Below are 21686 nucleotides of genomic sequence, written 5' to 3' on the forward strand. Positions count from 1 at the left end.
TGGACTGTCAGGGTCAGCATTACGTGAGAATTTGTTAAACACGCATCTTCTCAGACACTACACTGGACCTTTTGGAACAGAAATTGCAAGTGGGTGCTGGCAGGCTAGGTTTTAAGGTACTCTCCAGGTAATTCTGATGCATTCTGAAGTTTGAGAACCACTGGTTCAAAATGTTTTCTTATTTAGTTTTTGGAAAAGAATCAAATAATTTTCCAGATTTACTTTCTTAATTTTTATATATATATATATTTATAGTCTAGACTACTTCTATGCTGACATGAGGTGAGCCTGCTTAGAAATTTGCCTAGAAATAGGGGGTTAATTCTTTTTCTTCCTAAAGTGAAGAAAAGCTCTTTGATTTTAATAACCTTGATTTAATAATTGTATCACCTCACAGGGTAGTTTTGAGGATTACATGAATTATTACATACTAAGCACTTAAAACAATGTTGGCCCAGAGAAAATATTCAATAAATGTTTGTTTTTTTTTAGTTTCTTTGTGTTAAATTGTGACCTTTAATATGCTACGGATAACCAGTGAAAGTCTCAAAAGTCAGGAGATCACTAGAGTTTTCTCACTGATATTAAGCCATGATGTCCATAGAAATGAAGTAACAGATTTTCTTGCTTGTTTTGAAAGACAGGGGCAATGATAATTGGTTAGTCAGATACGAAAAGCAGAAATGTGAAAAGGAAATTGACCATAAGGTAAGGAAATTTACAATTTTATATGTTTTTATATATATATATATACACACACACACACACACACAGTGTATATAATTGTGTATAACTTGTGAATATATATATATATTCAATTTCTGTAAAAGATTCCTTTAAGTTATTCTTCACCATTTCCCCCTTCTTTCACTTAAGCTTTGGTTTTTAAATCTACTTTCTCTGTTTTTCTCACACTTTTTATTTTCGTCACTTGTTTACGTTGCGTTTCTTGATTCTTGATTATTTTTTATTTTTTATTTTTAAATAGAGATGGGATTTTGCCACATTGGCCAGGCTGGTCTCGAACTCCTGACCTCAAGCAATCCACCCTCCTTGGCCTCCCAAAGTGCTGGGATTACAGTCATGTGCCACCACGCCCAGCCAGTTCTGTTTTTTCTTTTATTAATTGTTGGGCAGCTTTATTTTTTATTTCATATTAGAATAGAAGAATAATACCTGCTTAGTACTTTTTTAGAGTTTGAGAAATAAATAGAATCTCCATATTTTGCTTTTATGTAATAAAGGCTTCTGGGATTTTTGTTCACCATGTTTGTATTTTACTAATTCACTTTTCTTCTGAGTCCTTTCATTCAGTATTAGATAATACAGTACTACCTAATAAATGGAACATGTGTGCTTAACCTGTGAATCATGTTCACTGAACTTAAAAAAAGTATTAAATACTTTTGCTATTTATAAGAAGCTGGTTTTAACATATATAATAGACTACATAGAGCCTCGACACTGATATCAGAGTTACAGATTTTAGAGTAATTGCTATCCACTTTGAGTACCAAGTTCAAGTTTTAGATATTTACGTAAGATTTTTTTTTCAAAATACTTTTACAAGTTTAAAACAGTTTGTACATTTGGGAAAGTTTTAAGTGATTAAAAATATTTCTTCAATATTTATAATTTATGTTCTCAAGTAATGACTTAAAGCTGTTGTATCATTTTTAAAAGTTTGTGCTTTTAAATGTTTATCAAGGATATTTAAAAATATATATTCATATCACTTAGTAATAAAAAGGAACAAACTTGATAGAATAGCGTGGATGAAACTTAAAATTATGCTGAAAGAAGCTACACATAAAGGGAACATATTGTATGATTATATTTATATTTAAAAATTAGATAATGCAAACTAGTTTCTAGTGACAGAAAACAGACCAATAGTTGTCTGGTCTTGGGGTAGAGGGAAGGCTGGACTGCAAAGGGACACAAGGAAACTTTGGGGTGAAAGTTTCACATATGTCAAGGCTCATCACATTGTACTTGTTAATATAGGAAGTTAATTGTGTGTAAATTATACCTTAAAGTTGTAAATAGGAAAGAATGGTAGAAATAATAATAAATGGCAGTTGTAGCAGAAATGGGCTTAAAATACAAACATAAATGCACATATGTCTAAGCTCCTGGGCCGGGCACAGTGGCTCATGCCTGTAATCACAGCGCTTTGGGACGCCAAGGTGGGAGGATTGATTGAGTCCAGGAGTCTGAGAACCTGTGTCTACAAAGAATTTAAAAAGACATTTTTTAAAGCGCCACTTAAGGATAAAAGACTTTAAGATAGTAGAAAAAGTAAAATGAAATAAATTAGCCGGACATGGTGGCAAACACCTGTGGTTCCAGCTATTCGGGAGGCTGAGGTGGGAGGATTACTTGGGCACAGGAAGTCAAGGCTGCAGTGAGTTGTGGTTGTGCCTCTACACTCTAGCTTGGGTGACAGAGCAAGACCCTGTCTCAAAAAAATAAAAAAATTAAAGATAATTAAATAACATAAGCTCCCAAAATTATTTTATTTGTATATCTTGAACTGTTAGATTTTGCTGAAAATTCTTTTGCTCCAAGTATTTTGTGCACTTTCAATGAGGTGTAAGACATTTGATATAAACTAAAAGAAATAAAGTTGGCGTACCTCACATCAGCCTTCGCTGTAGTGCTTTTAAATTAAAAATTTTCTTTTTTACTTTTTGTTATTGTATCTAGGCCACTTAGTAATGGCCATCTGTCTTTGATCAGAATACTCTTTTTTTCTTTAAAAAACACACACGTTTAACTTTATTCTGTTTTAATTTCTAAGTAAAGCAATTCCAAAAATACGAAGTTAACATCAGAGCCATGTGAACCACCGTGATAAAATAAAACAGATACTCACAATAATTACTTCTAAAGATAGTTAAGCTTGATAAATTACCTTCCGCAGAAATACTCTTTAACATGAAAACCCTCTTTCTCCTGAGATCTTTATTTCTGTTATGGAAGAATACAGAAGTTAGGAACGGCCTACTGTATTAGTACATTCTCACTCTGCTATGAAGAAATACCCAAGGCTGGGTAATTTATAAAGAAAAGAGAGTTAATTGACTAACAATTCTGCATGGCTGGGGAGGCCTCAGGAAACTTACAATCATGGCAGAAGTCACCTCTTCAGAGGGCGGCAGAAGAATGAGTGCGAGTAGGAGAAATGCCAGACGTTTACAAAACTGTCAAATCTCATGAGAACTCACTCACTATCACGAGAACAGCATGGGGGAAACTGCCCCCATGATCTGATTACCTCTATCTGGTCCTGCCCTTGACACGTAAGGATTACAGGGATTCAATTCAAGACGAGATTTTGGGTGGGGACACAGCCAAACAATAACACCTACATTCAAGAATATCTTGAGGTTCCTTCTACTAGATCTTATTATATTTAATTATGGTCTTTGAAGGAGTTTCATTTAGAAACATTTTGTATTTGATTTATTTCTTTGGGACCCTAAGAAAGACTAGGTCTTAATAAGGTGATTTTATTAAGGTGTTTAAAAAAATCAGTAATATTTTACATCATACATTTAAGCAATGAATCTACCAGTAAATTATCTAGAACATCACTTTTTAAAGTCACAATATTTTCAAGCATCTTAAAGAGAAAAAACTTGAAACCATTACTGAGTAATGGTATAATATCAAATTTTAAAAAATAGTGGTTAGGAAATACACTGTTTATTCAGACAGTCTCTTTCATTCCTGTGTGAATTTGTACTTTTTCTGGTAACATTGTTAATTTTTATAGGCTCTTCAGAGAGAATATGTCCTTAAACCTCAATAATTATTATAAATAATTTATCCTTTGGGAATATTTATAGAGGTTCTTTAATCAACATATCATTTTTCTACTCTATAGGAATCAAAATGGATTGATGATGAAGAATTCCTTATTAAAATAGCTGCAATTGATAATGGTCTAGCATTTCCTTTTAAACATCCTGATGAATGGAGAGCATGTGAGTATTTAGAACCTTCTGTAGAGTCTATAATTACCTTTTTTCCAGAATGAGAAGGGAAAAAAATTTACAGATACCATAGCGGAGGAAAAAGTAGATGAAATATGATTATTCATTAAGGCTCGGTTTTAGGCATTAGGGATGCAAATGTATACTACAGGGTCTTGCTATGAATTTTTTGCTTATTCTGGGATGACTGGTTTTGACTTTTAGGTTTTGTGTTATCCTTGGAAAATGAGGTTAGTAGTGTTCCAGTTTTTAAAAAATATATAACATCAAAATTATTTTAATATTTTGGTAGAACTATATTTTACGTTTTTGGTTGTATTCACTTATAAAACAATTTAGGCCTGCCCTCCACCTGACCTCATTTTTAGGGAGTAGTGCTTTAATTGCTTTCCCAGTCTCTCTTGTGGTAAATGATTATGTTTTCTACATCTTCTTGAACCAGTTTTAGGCACTTTTATTTTGCTTAAAATTTTCCATGATTTCTTGAGTTTTAAATTTATGAGTATAGCATTTTATTAGAATTCTCCTATAATTAAAAAAATTCCCTCTGTGCGTATTAAGTATTTAGGGAGTTAAATGAAATGATGTCTGTAATTTGCCTTAAAATATTGGTGGTGTGGACCAGGAGGGATAAATAAAGCCAGTTTTGCAAAAAAATTGGTAATAATTGAGTTAACATGGGAATTTATTATAGTTGTTTTTTGATATTTGTATGTGTTTAAAATATATGGGCCAGGCATGGTGGCTCACACCTGTAATCCCAGCACTTTGGGGGCTGAGGCTAGCAGATCACTTGAGCTCAGGAGTCCAAGACCAGCCTGGGCAACATGGCGAAACCCCATCTCTACAAAAAATACAAAAATGAGCCAGGTGTGGTGGCTGATGCCTGTAGTCCTAGTTACTTGGGAGACTGAGGTGAGAGGATTACTTGAGCTTGGGAGGTGGAGGTTGCAGTGAACCAAGATGGCACCACGCACTCCAGCCTGGGTGACAGAGTGTAAGGCCCTGTCTCAAAAATAAAAAATATATAGTATGTTTAAAAAATCTGGCTGGGCGCAGCGGCTCACGCCTATAATCCCAGCACTTTGAGAGGCTGAGGTGGGTGAATTACCTGAGGTCAGGAGTTCGAGATCAGCCTGGGAAACATGGTGAAACCCCGTCTCTACTAAAAATACAAAATTAGCCGGGTGTGGTGACACAGGCCTGTAATCCCAGCTACTCGGGAGGCTGAGGCAGGAGAATCTCTTGAACCTGGGAGGTGGAGGATGCGTTGAGCCGAGATCGCACCATTGCACTCCAGCCTGGGCAACAAGAGTGAATCTCTGTCTCACCAAAAAAAAAAAAAAAAAAAAAAAATCTTTGTATCCATGATATCTCTCTTTAAAGTTCCTTCAATTTATTAGTGAGCCTTTTACTCATTAGGCTTGCCAAAGATTTGTCTGTTGTTAAGCATTGGTCCTTCTATTTATTTAATTATTTATGCTCTTTTTCCCCAGATAATTGCCTTTTTATTTTATAAATCAGGCTTTTAGTTTGTTTGCTTTTTCTTTTATAGATTTATGTTTTCCATCATTATTCTTTTCTCTTATTATGTTCATGCTATATTGCTTTCCTATAAATGCATATTAGGCCTCATACTTTCCTCTGGGTATCATTTTGGCTAAATCACGGGTTGCACAGGTGGTACTCTATGGCTCTGCTTTACATACTCATATTTTCTGACTTTCTTTTTGACAGGAATAATTTAGAAGTATTTTGTTTGATCTTAAAATTTCTATGTCAGCTTATTTTAATTGTCCATTATTACTATTTCTAAGAAACTGTTCATTGTTATTTTTGTAGCATTATTGCATTGTGATCTGTGAATACAGCCTGTGTAAATTCTGTTTTGCAATTTGTTAGTAATTTCTATATGATCCTATATATGGCCTATTTAGAGGATAGTATTTGAAAAGAATGAGCACAAAATTCTGTCTGCTAAGCTAAAGGTTGTTAGTCATATCATATCCTTTACCTATTTTCTGACTATTTAATCTGTTAATTTTCAGAGGAAATTAATGATCACTGTGATTGTGATTTTGTCAGTGTTTTCTTCAGTTTCTGTGCATTTTTTGCTTTGTATTTCACATGTGTAGAGTTCCAGTGGTTTATCTTCCTGGTGGCGTCTTCTTTTTTTTTTAATCAGTGTGAAATATATCCCACTTTGTGTATACCTCAGTGGTTTTTGCTTTTCTTATTTGGTTTTCTGTAACATTGTTATACCTCCGTTCATTTTGTTAGCATATACCTGGTTTTATTCTCTACATTTATGCACGTGTGAATGAATGACAAGGTCCCCTTCTGTCATCTAGGCTGGATTGCAGTAGCATGCTCGTAGCTCACTGCAGCCTCAAACTCCTGGCTCAAGCAATCCTCCTGCCTCAGCCTCTCGAGTAGCTGAGACTACAGGCACACGCCATCACACTCAGCTAATCTACTTTTATTTTTAACTTTTATCATTTTGTTTTAGATATATGACTTATGAAGAATACTTAGCTGTTTTTTTAACCCAGTCTGAGTCTTTTAATAGGTGCACTTTGTAGTTTAAGTCTCAATAAACTACTGATACGCTTAAGCTTTTCCTGCCATCTTATTTTTTTCCTACTAAACATGAATTGTAATTTATTCTTTTTTGCTTGTCCTGTCTCTTGTTGAACTGATTTGAAATGTCTTGGTTCCATTTTATTATTTTCTCCTAATGGTTTGGAACCTTTATGCAAATTGCATTTGTAAAGGGTTTAAAGGGTACATCTAGGAAATTTTACCAAACATGCAGTTGGGGATTAAAGGTTGGAGCTTGAAAAGGAATTGGTAGTGGGGATATAGTTTTTATTTCTTTTTCTTTTTCTTTCTTTTTTTTGGTTTTCTGGGATATGAGAGAGAGGAAATAGCTTTTAAACTGTCGTCTTGTTGATGGAAGCCATGGTAGTGTTTGCTGTTACCCAGGAAAATCACAGAGAACAAACACTATTGCCTAGCACGATGCCAGGTACATAAATATTCAGTGAATGTTTTATGAATGCTTAAATAAATAGAGAAGAGAAAGAACTAAGTGTGGAATCAGGGGTAACAGTGACATTGAAAGAGGGGAGGAAAAACTAGCAAAAGAGAGAAGGAGTAGCTTACAAGACAGAAGACAAATTTAGAGTGGTATCTCCAACGCCACAGAGGAGAGAATTTCATAAAGGAGATGATAGAAAACAGTGCTACATGCTACAGAGAGATTAAGTAGCATGACAACTGCAAGTGAGCCTTTGGACAGACCCTTGGGTCTGGTGACTGGTGGCCTTAGGAGAGAGTGTTTAGATGGTAGTACTAGAAGTTGAGTGTTGGGATTAAATGTAGAGGCAGTTGAAAAATAAAGGCCTTTCTTCTATGAAATCATTCAGGGAAAACTAAAAAGAAAATTGGACATATCTATAAGGAGATGTGAGCCAGGGGAAATACTTTCTTTAGAATGAAAAGTGACCTTCCTACTGTGTGCAATGAGATAGATCAAGAAGTGAGAGCCAGGCGCTGAGGTGCGCTCCTGTAGTCCTAGCTACTTGGGAGGCTGAGGTGAGAGAATTGCTTGAGCCCAGGAGATTGAGGCCATAGCGAACTATGATTGTGCCAGTGCACACCAGCCTGGGTGACTGAGGAGGAATGACTCCAAAGGCAGATTTCTTCTTCAGGGCTTTCAAAGTGGTAGGATCCACCAAAGCTCGGGATTCTCATTGGATATGCCCATAGTAGCTCTGTGGATGATCATGTCAAAAATCTTAACACTCTTGCAGGAATCTGAATATGCACCCTTTCTAGAAGATTATACCTGTACAAATCTCTCTAGTCCTGGCGCAGTGTAGATTTAATGGTCTTCTTGAGGGAGAACTAGAGCTAGCTCAGAGTCATGGATCTTTTGTCTCTTAAAGTGACTCACCCATTTACCTCCTAATGATTTCAAAGTTTAGAACATCTTCTGTATACAAGTAAGTGGTCAATTTCTGATGATTTGTAGTTGTGGAGGCTAGGCAGACCTCAGCCGTGGTATTCAATCTGTGCCCGGGTGTGGTGATATGCACCTGTAGTCCCAGCTACTTTTGAAGCTGAAGTGGGAGAATCCCTTGAGTCCAGAAGTTTGAGGCTGCAGTGAGTTATAATCATGCCACTGTACTCCAGCCTGGGTGACACAGTGAGACCCATTCTCTTAAAAATATATAATAATAAAAACAATCTGGGGCTGTGTACAAAGTATAGGTATTCATCAGTTTCTGAACTGAGGAACCAGATAGATTGAGGTACATTTAGAGCTATTTGAGATAGATTCATTATCCAAACTCTTGCTCTCTACTATCTAAAACTCAGAGACATTACTAGTTTACTATCTGAATTGACTGTCCAAATCTGAGTAATTTGGATTGCAGTTGGTAGTTTTACTCTGATTAAGTTCTTATCCTGTCCTTTTTTGGGGAGAACCTAGGAGTTGTAGGAAAGAACCAGGAAAAATGTGAGTCTAAATAAACCATTTCCTACCACTGATTAGGAGAATGCTTTTTTCTATTAGATCCATTTCACTGGGCTTGGCTTCCTCAAGCAAAAGTTCCTTTTTCTGAAGAAATAAGAAACTTGATTCTACCATATATTTCTGACATGAACTTTGTGCAAGACTTATGTGAAGATCTCTATGAACTTTTTAAGGTAAGTTAATGCTTAGTTTGATTATTGCAGAAAACGAAATCTTAAAATAGAAGAGACTGCTTAATAGAGCTAATTTGCAATTTGCTATTTCTTGTATTGCTGCTTGCCATAAAACCTGACAGGACAGAGAGGAATTAGCAGTTTTATTTACAGGAGCATAGATTCATAAAGCTAAAGCTATACTTACTATGAGCATTCTTTGAGGTGAGACTACATTAAAACTTAATTTGCTGTTTTCTTCAAAAGTTGAATTTTTACAAGAAGACTCTATAAATTATAATACATATTTGGTGACCTGCTATGATTTAGTTCTCTTAAAAAGCCTAAATTCATTGGCTGGAAAGTCATCTTAAATCCTTTCTGGAACAAATTGGGGTACAAATAAATAAGTCTATTCGTGTCATTCTGGGAGTATACAAAAATACCTCAGGTAAAAATATTATTTTGGTTTTATCAATTAGGAAGGCTTTTTAATGGCCTCATTTGCTGAGTTGAAGAGTTCATCTGTTTTCAAATATTTATATCAAAGTCTTTATTTTGGGAATTGTTTTTTTTTCCTTTCTGTAATAGACTGACAAAGGATTTGACAAAGCCACTTTTGAAAGTCAGATGTCTGTGATGAGGGGTCAGGTAAGTTACCTTTTTATTTGTTCATAAGGAAAAAAATCTCTTTGAAACAGTAGTCAACTGTTTTCTCCACTGTGATCTGGAGATGTAATATTTAATACTACCTCTTATGCTGAACCAAAATAGCCCAGATTATTAGAAATGAAGTTGATTTAGCCGAGTGCAGTGGCTCACGCCTGTAATCCCAGCACTTTGGGAGGCCAAGGCGGGTGGATCACCTGAGGTCAGGAGTTCGAGACCAGCCTGGCCAACATGGTGAAACGCCATCTCTACTAAAAATACAAAAAAATTAGCTGGGTGTGGTGGCGGGCGCCTGTAATCCCAGCTACTTGGGAGGCTGCGGCAGGAGAATCACTTGAATTCAGGAGGTGGAGGTTGCAGTGAGCCAAGATCACGCCACTGCACTCCAGCCTGAGCAACAAGAGTGAAACTCCATCTCAAAAAAAAAAAAAGAAATGAAGTTGATTCAAATAGTTTCTTCCCTCTATTATCTTATAAATTAGGTTTTTTTTTTGTTTTTTTTTTGTTTTTTTTGAAGATGGAGTCTCGCTCTGTAGCCCAGGCTGGAGGGCAGTGGCGTGATCTCGGCTCACTGCAAGCTCCGCCTCCCAGGTTCATGCCATTCTCCTGCCTCAGCCTCCCAAGTAGCTGGGACTACAGGCTCCCGCCACCGCACCTGGCTAATTTTTTTTTATATTTTTAGTAGAGACGGGGTTTCACCATGTTAGCCAGGATGGTCTCAATCTCCTGACCTCGTGATCCGCCTGCCTTGGCCTCCCAAAGTGCTGGCATTACAGGCGTGAGCCACTGCCCCCAGCCTAAATTAGGTATTTTTGACCTTGTTGTATGCTGTTTATTTAGCTCAGTGTTTCCTCTGCTATGAATTGTTTGTCCCCATTTTGATAGCTATTTTCTTGGGCATCACTACCTTTTTCCCCCTCAGATCCACTCACTTAGACATTTCAGTACCAAGTTCTGTTGCCAATAGATTACTATTTTTCTTTTTTTTTTTTTTTTTTTTGTGGAATGTGTGTGGCTTTTGCTAGAGCAGTCACTAAATAACCATGTCACCAAGATTGAGTATCAACTGTGACATGAAAAAACTAATTGTAACTCAGTCCTCCACCTGACCCCCTTCTCACTTTTTTTTTTTTTCTTTTTTTGAGACAGAGTCTTGCCCTGTCACCCAGGCTGGAGTGCAGTGGTGCGATCTCGGCTCACTTCAACCTCTGCCTCCCAAGTTCAAGCGATTCTCCTGCCTCAGCCTCCAAAGTAGTTGGGATTACAGGCGTGCATCACCACGCCCAGCTAATTTTTTTGTATCTTTAGTAGAGATGGGATTTCACCATGTCAGCCAGGCTGGTCTTGAACTCCTGACCTTATGATCCAGCCACCTTGGCCTCCCAAAGTGCTAGGATTACAGGCATGTGCCACCGTGCCCAGCCCCTCCTCACCTTTAGTTAAAGGTTAGAAGTACAAGGCATTAAGTCTGCTGATGTGGACCTGCAGGCTGGGCTCACTGCAGGCTGGGCTCACTGTCAGATGACTTCTGCTTCTTGGACTCTATGAATGGTATTTCTATTCCAAAAGGAAAGCTTGAAACATAAGTAAATTATACTGTAAACATTGTCTTTTAGTGTCTTATAAATTAACATTCTCTTCCTAAAATATACATTTAATTTAAGGTAGCTGTTTGCCACAATACCTGTAGCAAAGAAGATGGGTCAAGTTTTTGCACTGAGTATTATATTATACAACTTTAACAGGTACATATAATTACACAGGGAATCATTCATTCATTCACCAAATATTTATTGAGAGAACTAGTGCTGGCAATTAGTCACTGGAGATAAAGCAATAAGGAAAACCAAGCTTCTGCTGTCATGGAGTTTTGCTCTGCAGAGAAGGCCAGGGCTCGGTGAAAAGGGACAGGTGATTATTAGCTCATGCATCTCTCTGCTCCATCACATTTATGCAGTGCTTAATGCAGTCATAAGTTTTAAGTAGTTAAGTGAAGGCTCGAGAAATAGGATGGAACCAGAGTATAGAGGGCCTTAAACACCAGAATGTAGATTCCATAAGGAAAGGATTGGAGCAGTTAGAAATTAAGCATTAAAGAAGGGCTGTGATGAGACAGAAGTTTTCGAAAAGGAGATCTTATTCTGGGTTTCTTCTATGAACTCCTTGAAATTGTGTATAAAATGTTAATATGTGCATTTTGGGTGTGAGAGAAGATAGGATTTATATCTCAGCAAAAATATTTATATCCCTCAAAAAAGTTAAGGACTACTGCAGAAGGCTGGGCTGAACAGTAGGGTACAGATTTGCTTTGTAGATGAGATGACAGCCAAGGAGCCTCACTAAGAGGCTTTTTCTGGTAATTGAGGCATCAATGGAAGGATTAGGTGATCAATGATTATAATCATGTTGCAGAGTTTTGCTATCCCAAAACTTATTTGAGCTAAATTTTTAGGCATAGATAAGTATGCCTTGATTTGACCTTTTTGTTTGAAACAAATTGACTTGACATATCAATATGCTTCATCTTCTGGAACTTTCTTATCCCTAAAGGTTTATTTTTATTTTAGGAATCTGATTTAAAATAAAGAAGTAAATAACAGCTGTAAATGATTTTGTCAGCTTTAATTGTGGTTTAAAGTTAACACCTGAGGAATTTAAATTTTTAAAAAATGCCTCTCTGGGTGCAGTGGCTCATGCTTGTAATCCCAGCATTTTGAGAGGCAGAGGAGAGCAGATTGCTTGAGCTCAGGAGTTCAAGATCAGCCTGGGCAAATGGCGAAACCCGTCTCTACAAAAAAATACAAAAATTAGCCGGGCGTGGTGGCATGTGTTTGTAGTTCCAGCTGCCAGGAGCCTGAGGCAGGAGGATCACTTGAGCTCCAGAGGTGGAGGAGATTGCAGTGAGCGGAGATTGCGCCACTGCACTCCAGCCTGGGCAACAGAGCAAGACCTTGTCTTAAAAAAAAAAAAAGCCTGTCTAAGAAGGTGTGGGAGTATTCCAGTTCTGAGGCCTGTTACAAAGATGTGTCCGTGGCTGTCTCCTATTTTAGGTTGATTCACTCATATCCTATCTCATGCACAAAAGAAAAAGGCATTATAAAAATGAATGTAATAAAATAGGAAGATGACAGGGTCAATAACTTAGGAGAGAAAGAAATAAAATGATGATACTTTGGTTATTATACGTTGTCATTTGATTTTGTTTTGTTTTTTAATTTTAATTTGATTTTGAGCTTTCTGATAGCCAAAAAAGATAATATGTCCTGACCATGTACATGACTGTGTAGCTCTCTGGTTTTGGCTGTTTTTACTTTTTTAAAAAAAGTTGGTCTAAGGCCAGGTGTGGTGGCTTACGGCTGTTGTCCCAGCTACTTGGGAGGCTGAGGCAGGATTGTTTAAGCCCAAGAGTTCGAGGCTGTAGTACACTGTGATGACACCTGTGCATAGCCACTGCACTGCAGCCTTGGCAACAGACCACGACCTCATCTCTTAAGAAGAAGAAAAAAAAAGATCTAAAAAATCAGGTATTGGGCCAGGCATGTTGGCTCACGCCTGTAATCCCAGTTTGGGAGGCCAAGGTGGGTGGATTGCTTGAGCCCAGGAGTTCGAGGTTGTAATGAGCCGTGATCACACCACTACACTCCAGCCTGGGCAACAGAGCAAGACCTTGTCTCTAAAAAAAAAAAAAAAAAAAAAAAAAAATTAACCTATATTCCAAACAACAGAATAATTACTTCAGCAAATTCCTCGAGTCAAAATACTTGTGTTATTTCTGTCAGTTACAAATATCATTTAAATCCCTCTCCCTTCCAGTTTTGCTTAGTAACTTAATGGTTTGTGCTTTCTACAGCCAAGTCTTTTGCCCTAGTTTGTAGTAAGCCGTTAGTTTTACACATATAATCAATGGCATGCTCTAATTCTTCACGTAAAGATGTGGACTGAAACAATATGAAAGTTTTTTTTTTTTAATTCAGAGCTGGTAATAATGTTTATGAACATTAAAGATAAACAATGTTTTGAATTTTATATTAAATAGTAATAGGTCATAATCAGGGTAGGTAAAATTCATCTTATATTCTAATTTGGAACACTGAAGCTGAGAATATATTTACTTATAAGCAATGTGAAATATATTTTCTATGTGACCTGAAAAAATGCAGAAATAATAACTAAAACTTTTTCTGAAAACACAGTGAACTTATATTCAGAGATTTATATACCAGAAACTCATTTACAGATTCAATAATAATTGACATTAAAGAAAGTGAAACTAACCCTTTAGTACCTCCTGGTACTTGACCCCTTACTGGACACTTTAATGATGCTTATTACCGTTTATCCTCACAACACCTCCACAGAGTAGTCTACATTTTAGGTGGAATGACTTTGGCTCAAAGGGCTTTAATAACATGTATCTGTGAAATAAGGGGGCCTGCCAGCCTGGCCAATCAGCAACATTTAGGCATTGCCTCTGCCCAGGGCCCTTATCATCTCTCCTCTGGATTTACTGATGTTGGAAGTTGACCTTACCTCTTCTCCCATTCGTCTTCCACATTGAAACAAGAACAATCTCTAAAAACAAATCTGAGCATGTGTTCTGTTATTTAAAACTCCTATAATTTGTCCATGTGTACAGGCTCAAGTCCAGGCTTTCAGCACAGTCGACAACACCCTTCACAGTCAGGCTCCAAACAGTGCATCTACCTTTATCTCTTGCCGTTTTACCCCTCTCCCTGGGCTTGGCAAATCTGAACTGCTCTTCCTTCCCCTTTCCCAGTGGTGCCCTTGTGCATGCGATTCTCTCTCCTCTATGCCTTTCCCTCTTTATCTAGGAAACAGTTTTTCTTTCAACCTCCATGTCAGTCTTCCTAAACTACTCCTGTTCTGATTTTTGCAGCACTCCCTGGGAATATGCTGGCGTCACATTTTACTCAGAAATTTGGTTTTTAAATCAACATATGGGGTACATTGCTATAGAGAGATAGCTTAAAATCTACAATAAAGTAGAATGTATGTGGTTTGATGTATATAGTGCAGTAATTCTCAGGCCCACTGAAATTTAAAGACCAGCGAACTAATCTATAGGAAAGCAAAGTCGATACGTAGAAGCCCACAAGTTTATACCACCTGCCTGGACCACAGCTGTCACATCCCTGTCAAGCTGTCATTATGGCATGGGTAGAGAAGTCTAGTGTCTCCCCTGGCCTGCAGAATTTGCTCCGTTCTATTTTTTTAAATAATCCACTCTGATTTAAACAGATAGTAATAGATTTGTTATTCTTTGAGAAATGAAAAAATAGGTGGTATGTGGGGGAGGGGATCAGATTTTAAAGTCAGGGCAGAGGTCCTTTCCATCACACACAAGTATTGCAATTACTTGTTCATGTGGCTGCTTCTAGAATTTGAGTTCTTTAAGGGCTTACATGGCTTTTCCCTCATTTGGTCCCCTCTTCTCCCCAACACAGTGAGTGCTCAGTGTTTCCTTAGTAAATTAATGCAGGATTATCAAGTGTCTTCTGAATTCCCAGAGAAATATTAATAGGTTAATTTCAGGATTTAATAATTTGTGCAATTTCTGTAACTATTTGAAAATTAATAATTTGTAGAGCAACTTTCATTTTCCTATACTTTTTTTTTTTTGGAGACAGAGTCTCCTCTGTCACCCAGGCTGGAATGCAGTGGCGCAATCAGCTCACTGCAACCTCTGCCACCCAGGTTCAAGCGATCCTCGTGCCCCAGCCTCCCTGATAGCTGGGATTACAGGCATGTGCCACCACACCCGGCTAATTTTTATTTTTTGTATTTTTGTGTAGAGATGGGGTTTCATCATGTTGGTCAGGCTGGTCTCAAACTCCTGGCCGCAAGTGATCCACCCGCCTTGGCCTCCCAAAGTGCTGGGATTACAGGCATGAGCCACCACACCGTTTCTGTTTTCCATATTCTCTGCAAGAGTCACATACTGTTCTTAGAGTCAGGAAAATATTAGCTGTTACTTAAATCGGTATATTTAGACTAACATTTTTAGAATAGAATTTTTAAAACCCAAATAGGAAACTAACCAAAACATTTCCTTCCTTAGCTGTGCTAGTGCACACTTTTATATTCATGGTAGGAACAATGCTTATAATAAACTCAAATTTCATAAATTCTTTTTTTCTTGTTATCCAAATGTAGTCAATTTAGGAAATTTTAAGGGAAGGCTGGGTGCGGTGGTTCATGCCTATAATCCCAGCACTTTGGGAGGCTGAGACGGGTGGATCTCTGGAGCCTAGGAGTTCAAGACCAGTCTGGGCAACAAAGCGAAACCCTGTCTCTCCACAAAGTACAAAAACTAGCTGAGGTGGCGTGTGCCTGTAGTCCCAGCTACTCTGGAGTCTGGGGTGGGAGGATCGCTTGAGCCCAGGAGGCAGAGGCTGCAGTGAACTGTGATTGCACTCTGCACTCCAGCCTGGGTGACAGAGCAAGACCCTGTCTCAAAAACAAAACAAAACCAAAAAAAAGAGAAAATTTTAAGGGAAGAACTTAAAAGTGATCCTAAAACATAAATATAACCTGTAACACTATTATTAGTAAAGATCTATTTTCCTGATGTGTTAAATACTCCAAATATTCTACAAACTAAAACCATCTAGTTTGGCCAGCTGTGGTGGCTCACACCTGTAATCTCAGCACTTTAAGAGGCTAAGGCATGAGGATTGCATGAGCCAGGAGTTCAAGATCACCCTTGGCAACATAGCAAGACCCTATCTCTACAATCAATCAATCAATCAACCAACCATCTAGTTTATACTATTTAAAGTATTATGAAGTTTATTTATTAGTATGGCTTTATGTGGAAACATTTATGCTTATCACTATTGACTAGTCTTTACAAGAACCAGTGAAATGCATAGGATGTATATATTAGATATTTTCAAATACCTGAAGGAGAAATCTGTATTTCTAAAATATACAAGAAAGGACATTTTTCCTAATATGCAGGGAAAAAAGAAGACGAACTGCTATAATTTTATTTGACCTGAACAGAGACCAGAATAATCTATGTATTGTGTTTCATAACCTTATTTGCATGCCCAACTAGAAATTCCCAGAGTATCTTTGAACATGATATGTAATATATTTTACTTTCCCTAATTTTATTTTTCTTATTAAGAGTTAACTCTTAAATGTACCTTTATTTGAAATGACTACCTTCCCAAATTCTGTAACCTATTTGCCTTGCTTCATGCTTTCCCATAGCAATTTCACCTTCTAATACATGGCATAATTTACATATTCATGTTTATTGACTCTTCTCCCTGCTAAATTGTAAGCTCTACAAAGGCAGCAATTTTGCTTGTTTTTTTAACTATTGTATCCCTAGCACTTACAGCAGAACCTCGCACATAGTAGGCATGCAATAAATTTGTTGAATGAATGGATAAGGCAAGTATTTAGTTAAAACCAGACTGTTTAAAGCAGTATTTGTTGAGTTTTTATGTTAAATTGAATACGTATGTAGACCTCTTCACTTACCGTTCTTTGATTCCATTGCTCCTGGACATAGGCAGGATATTCTAGAATATTTTAAACTTACCATCTGGCAAAAGTTATTTAATGCTAATTGTGTGTGTGTGTGTGCACGTGTGTGTGTGTAAACATACATTCATATAATACATATTTATAACAGGTACTTGTCTTCACAGTCTCTGTTGCTCATAAATGGATGAAATAAAAATTATAATGAATAAATGGTTTAAAAAATGTCAGTGAAGTGAAGCTTTTTATTTTTTTTAAATTGGTAAAAATCTCTCTTCTTCCCACAGATCTTAAACCTTACTCAGGCATTGAGAGACGGGAAGAGTCCTTTCCAGCTAGTACAGATGCCTTGTGTGATTGTGGAACGCAGTCAAGGTGGAAGTCAGGGTCGGATTGTCCACCTGAGCAATTCCTTTACCCAGACTGTCAATTGCAGGAAGCCATTTTTTTCCTCCTGGTAGTAAATGTGAGAGTAAGAGAAACAAACTGTTTAGAATTATCGTGTTTTTAAAACATCATAGTAATGTAAATCTGCTGTTAGGAGCTCCAGTTGCTAAAACCTCAATTTAAGTCTTTAAAAGGTTGTATTTTGAATGTAACCAAAAGTTTACAGTTTTTTGTCCAAATATTAAATTTCTATTTCAGGGAAGAAGTGCTATATCTCCTATATTGTATTTTTGTAGAAAATTTGTATTTTATGTTGTTGTTAGTTTAAAAGGTAATTTTACACATGCTGGAATGACTGTAATTACTCTAGAATTCCAAGTAGAATACAATAACTTTTAATATTGAGAAGAATGTTCATGCTAATTCTTCTTACATTACAAAAGGCCTTTGAGGATGCCTACGTCTGAAATTGCTCTTATGAACTTTAATAAAATAGTTAGCTAATAGAAAAACAGGTAAGAATAAAGCAATGTTGCCTTAATTTCAAAAGCTGCTATTTTAGAATTTGAATAAGTATTCCTAAAGTGACCATTATTAGGGACCAGAAAATTATATCTTGGCTAAGTAATAGGGGACCATTTTGGTTTTTGTACTTGAGAATATTTTTGGTGAATTACTTTGTTGTAGTGAGGAAAAAATCTAAAGAAATTTCTCCTTTTTTGAAAAAATGGAAATACTCAATTGAGACTTGAGGGGAATAATAGAAAGTTAAGGTAGATCCCCAATATTTTGGAATACCAAAATTGCCTTAAAAATTCCCTTCTGTTTCTTACGTGGGATCAAATACTTGAGATTAGTACTTCGGAGTACTGGCCTTGTTCAATTTAGTACTTCAATTAGTATTAAACTTCACTAAAAAGTAAACCATACTCCAAATGGTATATTGGATTGCATTTTGGGGTCCTAGGTCATATGTTCTTCAAAATTATTATGATTGTACTATTGTACTTGAAATTACAGATGTTATTATAATTACAGTCAAATGTAGACTATCAGGCCAAATTAAAGGGGAGCATGGCAGATAACCATAAAGTCATTTATATTTGATTTTGAAATGTATTTTTGTACTTTATTTTGAATATCACCCGTATGTCTGACATTATTGGAATTTGTAACATTGTTAATGTACTAAGTGATTTAAATTGAATTGATGAAGATGTGATTTTACAGAAGCAGAAGTTTCATTTTCTTGAGGCTTAAAACCGATATCACCACTCGGGCTTAACTGGGTAATTTGTGGTCTAGGCCTTTTGTTTTCTAAGCTTACTTACTATCTTGTGTTTGTTTATTTGCTTTTAATGAAGTATTTTGTGTAGAAGGTTAAATTAGGACGCAAAACAGATCTGCCATTCCTTTTTCCCTTATATCTTCGTTTTGGTCTTCATGGACGAGATGAATGAGTATTCTGCTGCCCTGAGTTCTCCTACCTCTTCCAACCCTCCATTAGCTCAATTTTGAGATAATGGAAAATTGACTGGAAATTCAAAACTCAAACTACTATCTTTAGATATAAACACTAGTAATTAAAATGTGCCTTTTGAAGATGTTTTCTAAGAGAAAGGAAATACGTTGCAGTGATGTGGGTACTGCTTTCATAAAATAGTTTTTTCAGTATTTTGAGAATTGCCATATTAATTTTTATAATGGAAAACTTAATAAATTGCTACTGTTTTATATCATAAAATTAAAATACTATGGAAATATTTGCAAAAGGTCTGGCCATACCAGAAAAGTACAGTTGAGATAGTTAAGATATAACCACAAGTCAGAGTACATTGGTTGTATTTTGTAAACTTTCATGAACTGAATTCTTATTTAAATAGTATGGTTTTTTTTCAATGAGTATATTTATAGTGTTAAATGTAGTAGACTAAAGGTAATAAAAATCATTGTCTTAAGATTATGTTCTTCTGTATGTATGTGTTTGGAATATTTAGAATGTTTATGAACACATTTACTATAAATGATGCCAAACTACCATTTTCTTCATATATTAAAAGTATAGTTTAATTCTTTTCTTTTCTTTTTTTTTTTTTTTGAGACGGAATCTCACTGTGTTGCCCAGGCTGGAGTGCAGTGGCATGATCTCAGCTCACCACAACCTTCATCTCCCAGGTTCAAGCGATTCTCCTGCCTCAGCCTCCCGAGTAGCTGGGACTGCAGGCGTGTGTCACCATGCCTGGCTAATTTTTGTATTTTTAGTAGAGATGGGGTTTCACTATGTTGGCCAGGCTGGTCTCGAACTCCTGACCTCAAATGATCTGCCCGCCTCAGTCTCCCAAAGTGGTGGGATTACAGGCGTGAGCCACCGCGCCTAGCCTAATTCTTTATAATTCCAAAAGATATTTAACTGAAACCTTTATAATTAAAGACATCTTAATTGTACTTAATTAAATATGCCACCACGTTATCACCCCAAAATTTGTCAGCAATTGAAGACTGTTTGTGGAGACATGGTTTTTGCATACTTTAAGATAATTTGATTCACAAAACTTTTCAAAAATTTGAAATACTTTGGGCAGCCGAGGCGGGCGGATCACTTGAGGTCAGGAGTTCGAGACCAGCCTGGCCAACATGGCGAAACCCCATCTCTACTAAAAATACAAAAATTGCCCAGGCGTGGTGACACACACCTGTAATCCCAGCTACTCGAGAGGCTGAGGCACGAGAATTATTGAACCCGGGAGGGAGGGCGGAGGTTGCAGTGAGCCGAGATCACACCACTGCCTTCCAGCCTGGGTGACAGAGTAGATTCTGTCTCAAACAAACAAAAAAATTGAAGTACTGTACTATATGGAATTAAAACCTTTTTTAAAAATGATGGCGCCACATTCTTTGATCAGATGACATCTTAAATCCTTGTGCAGCTGTTTGAATAGACAGGCAGCATCCTAGGTTTTATAGTCTGCCTTCTTTCACCAACTTGCTTGGGCAACTGTACAGAGTTGTAGCAGAGATTCTTAGTGCTGTGCTATGTTTCCAAGTCTCTCATGCAATTAGTTTGGGGCCTTGTGACTGAGTTCTGGCCAGTGAGATGTGGAGACAAGTGATACATGCAACTTCCAGGCCTGGCAGTAAAACTGTCACGATTGACCACTCTCTTGTCTTTCCATTTGGCCATGAACGAAGAATTTGCAAAATGGAAGCAGCCAGGGCACAGGAGGCACTGCTGGGGAAAGCTACCAGGAGAGCCTCCTGACTGCACTGGACGGTGACATGAGCAAGAAAGAAGTTCTGTGTTGAGTCACTGCAGTTTTGAATGTAATTGTTCTATCTTCGTCTCTCCTATCCCAGACATTATGATGTAAATAGAAAAATACCAATCACTTTTAAATAGGAGGCATACCGTAACATTTCTTCACTAAAGCTAGGTGAAAGTTTATCTTTTTGAATTCCAGAATATGAATAGTTTGGGTTAAAACCATCAATACATGGCCAGGCGTGGTGGCTCATGCCTGTAATTCCAGCACTTTTGGACGCTGCGGCGGGAGGATCCATTGAGCTCGGGTAGATCGAGACTAGCCTGGGCAACATAGTGAGACCTCATCTCTTAAATAAAGTCAATACCAACAAGATCATGTGGCAATAGCAGCTTCGGAGGATCAAGCAGAGAGAAGGGAAGGGGGATTTGTGATGGTCCTAAGAGCCAAAGAACCCAGAATTTGCCACCATGTACCAGGCCCCCACAAGAAGGATCCCCAATAGCGGTGGGAATTTCAATTGGTAGGACCAAAAACCACAATCAGAATTAGGAGAAGGCTGCCCAGCATTCACCTGGTATCTAGCAAAAAGGCCTGCAGAAAGGTGTGAGGGTACTAAGGCAATCTGGTCTTTGTAGTTTTCAAGAATAACCAGTGAGAGGACATAGGGCTATACCGAGAAAAAGTACTGGGAATAGAAAATGCACAGATGAGGGAAGGACCCCAGGGGTAAAGGAGAGTGGTTCAGATAATGAGAGAAGAGGGGACCAAATGAATGAGACAGAACTCAGAAAGTACTTAAGAGGTAGGAACACACAAAACCATCTTATCTAATACTCTGTAGTAACGACAGAAGAGAGAGCCCTAAAGCCACGAAGCTCAGAAACTGTCCTAGCCCACCCTCACCTCCTACACAGGAATCTTCTAAAAATACAGGAGGAAACATATAGAAAAATCCATCTGATTTAAACCTCTTACAAGATGTAAGACTACAATATGCTCGAAGAAAAAAAGGTTTACAATCTGCATAACATACCCACAGAAAATGAAGATATCCCAGAAACATCTCTCTAAAGCAAAGGAAAACAGTAATCTAATGTTTTAAAACATGCTGAAGGAATTTAAGAAGCCATGGAAGCTAAGAAAGAACAACAAA

General features: G+C 37.2%; 1 protein-coding gene across 2 annotated transcripts in view; it reads left to right on the forward strand.

Moving 5' to 3' along the window:
• Positions 1-19233, forward strand: part of PI4K2B (phosphatidylinositol 4-kinase type 2 beta) — a 43905-nt gene extending 24672 nt beyond the window's left edge. For both annotated transcript variants that reach the window (XM_054485017.2, XM_054485018.2), the window contains exons 6-10: positions 641-708; positions 3893-3992; positions 8584-8717; positions 9288-9347; positions 17171-19233. In XM_054485017.2, coding sequence (XP_054340992.1) covers positions 641-708; positions 3893-3992; positions 8584-8717; positions 9288-9347; positions 17171-17344 — 536 coding nt within the window. In that variant the 3' untranslated portion in view covers positions 17345-19233. The remainder of the gene's footprint in view (positions 1-640; positions 709-3892; positions 3993-8583; positions 8718-9287; positions 9348-17170) is intronic.
• Positions 19234-21686: the final 2453 nt, after the last annotated feature.

The sequence above is a fragment of the Pongo pygmaeus genome, chromosome 3, assembly GCF_028885625.2.
Source record: "Pongo pygmaeus isolate AG05252 chromosome 3, NHGRI_mPonPyg2-v2.0_pri, whole genome shotgun sequence".
Lineage (NCBI taxonomy): Eukaryota > Metazoa > Chordata > Mammalia > Primates > Hominidae > Pongo > Pongo pygmaeus.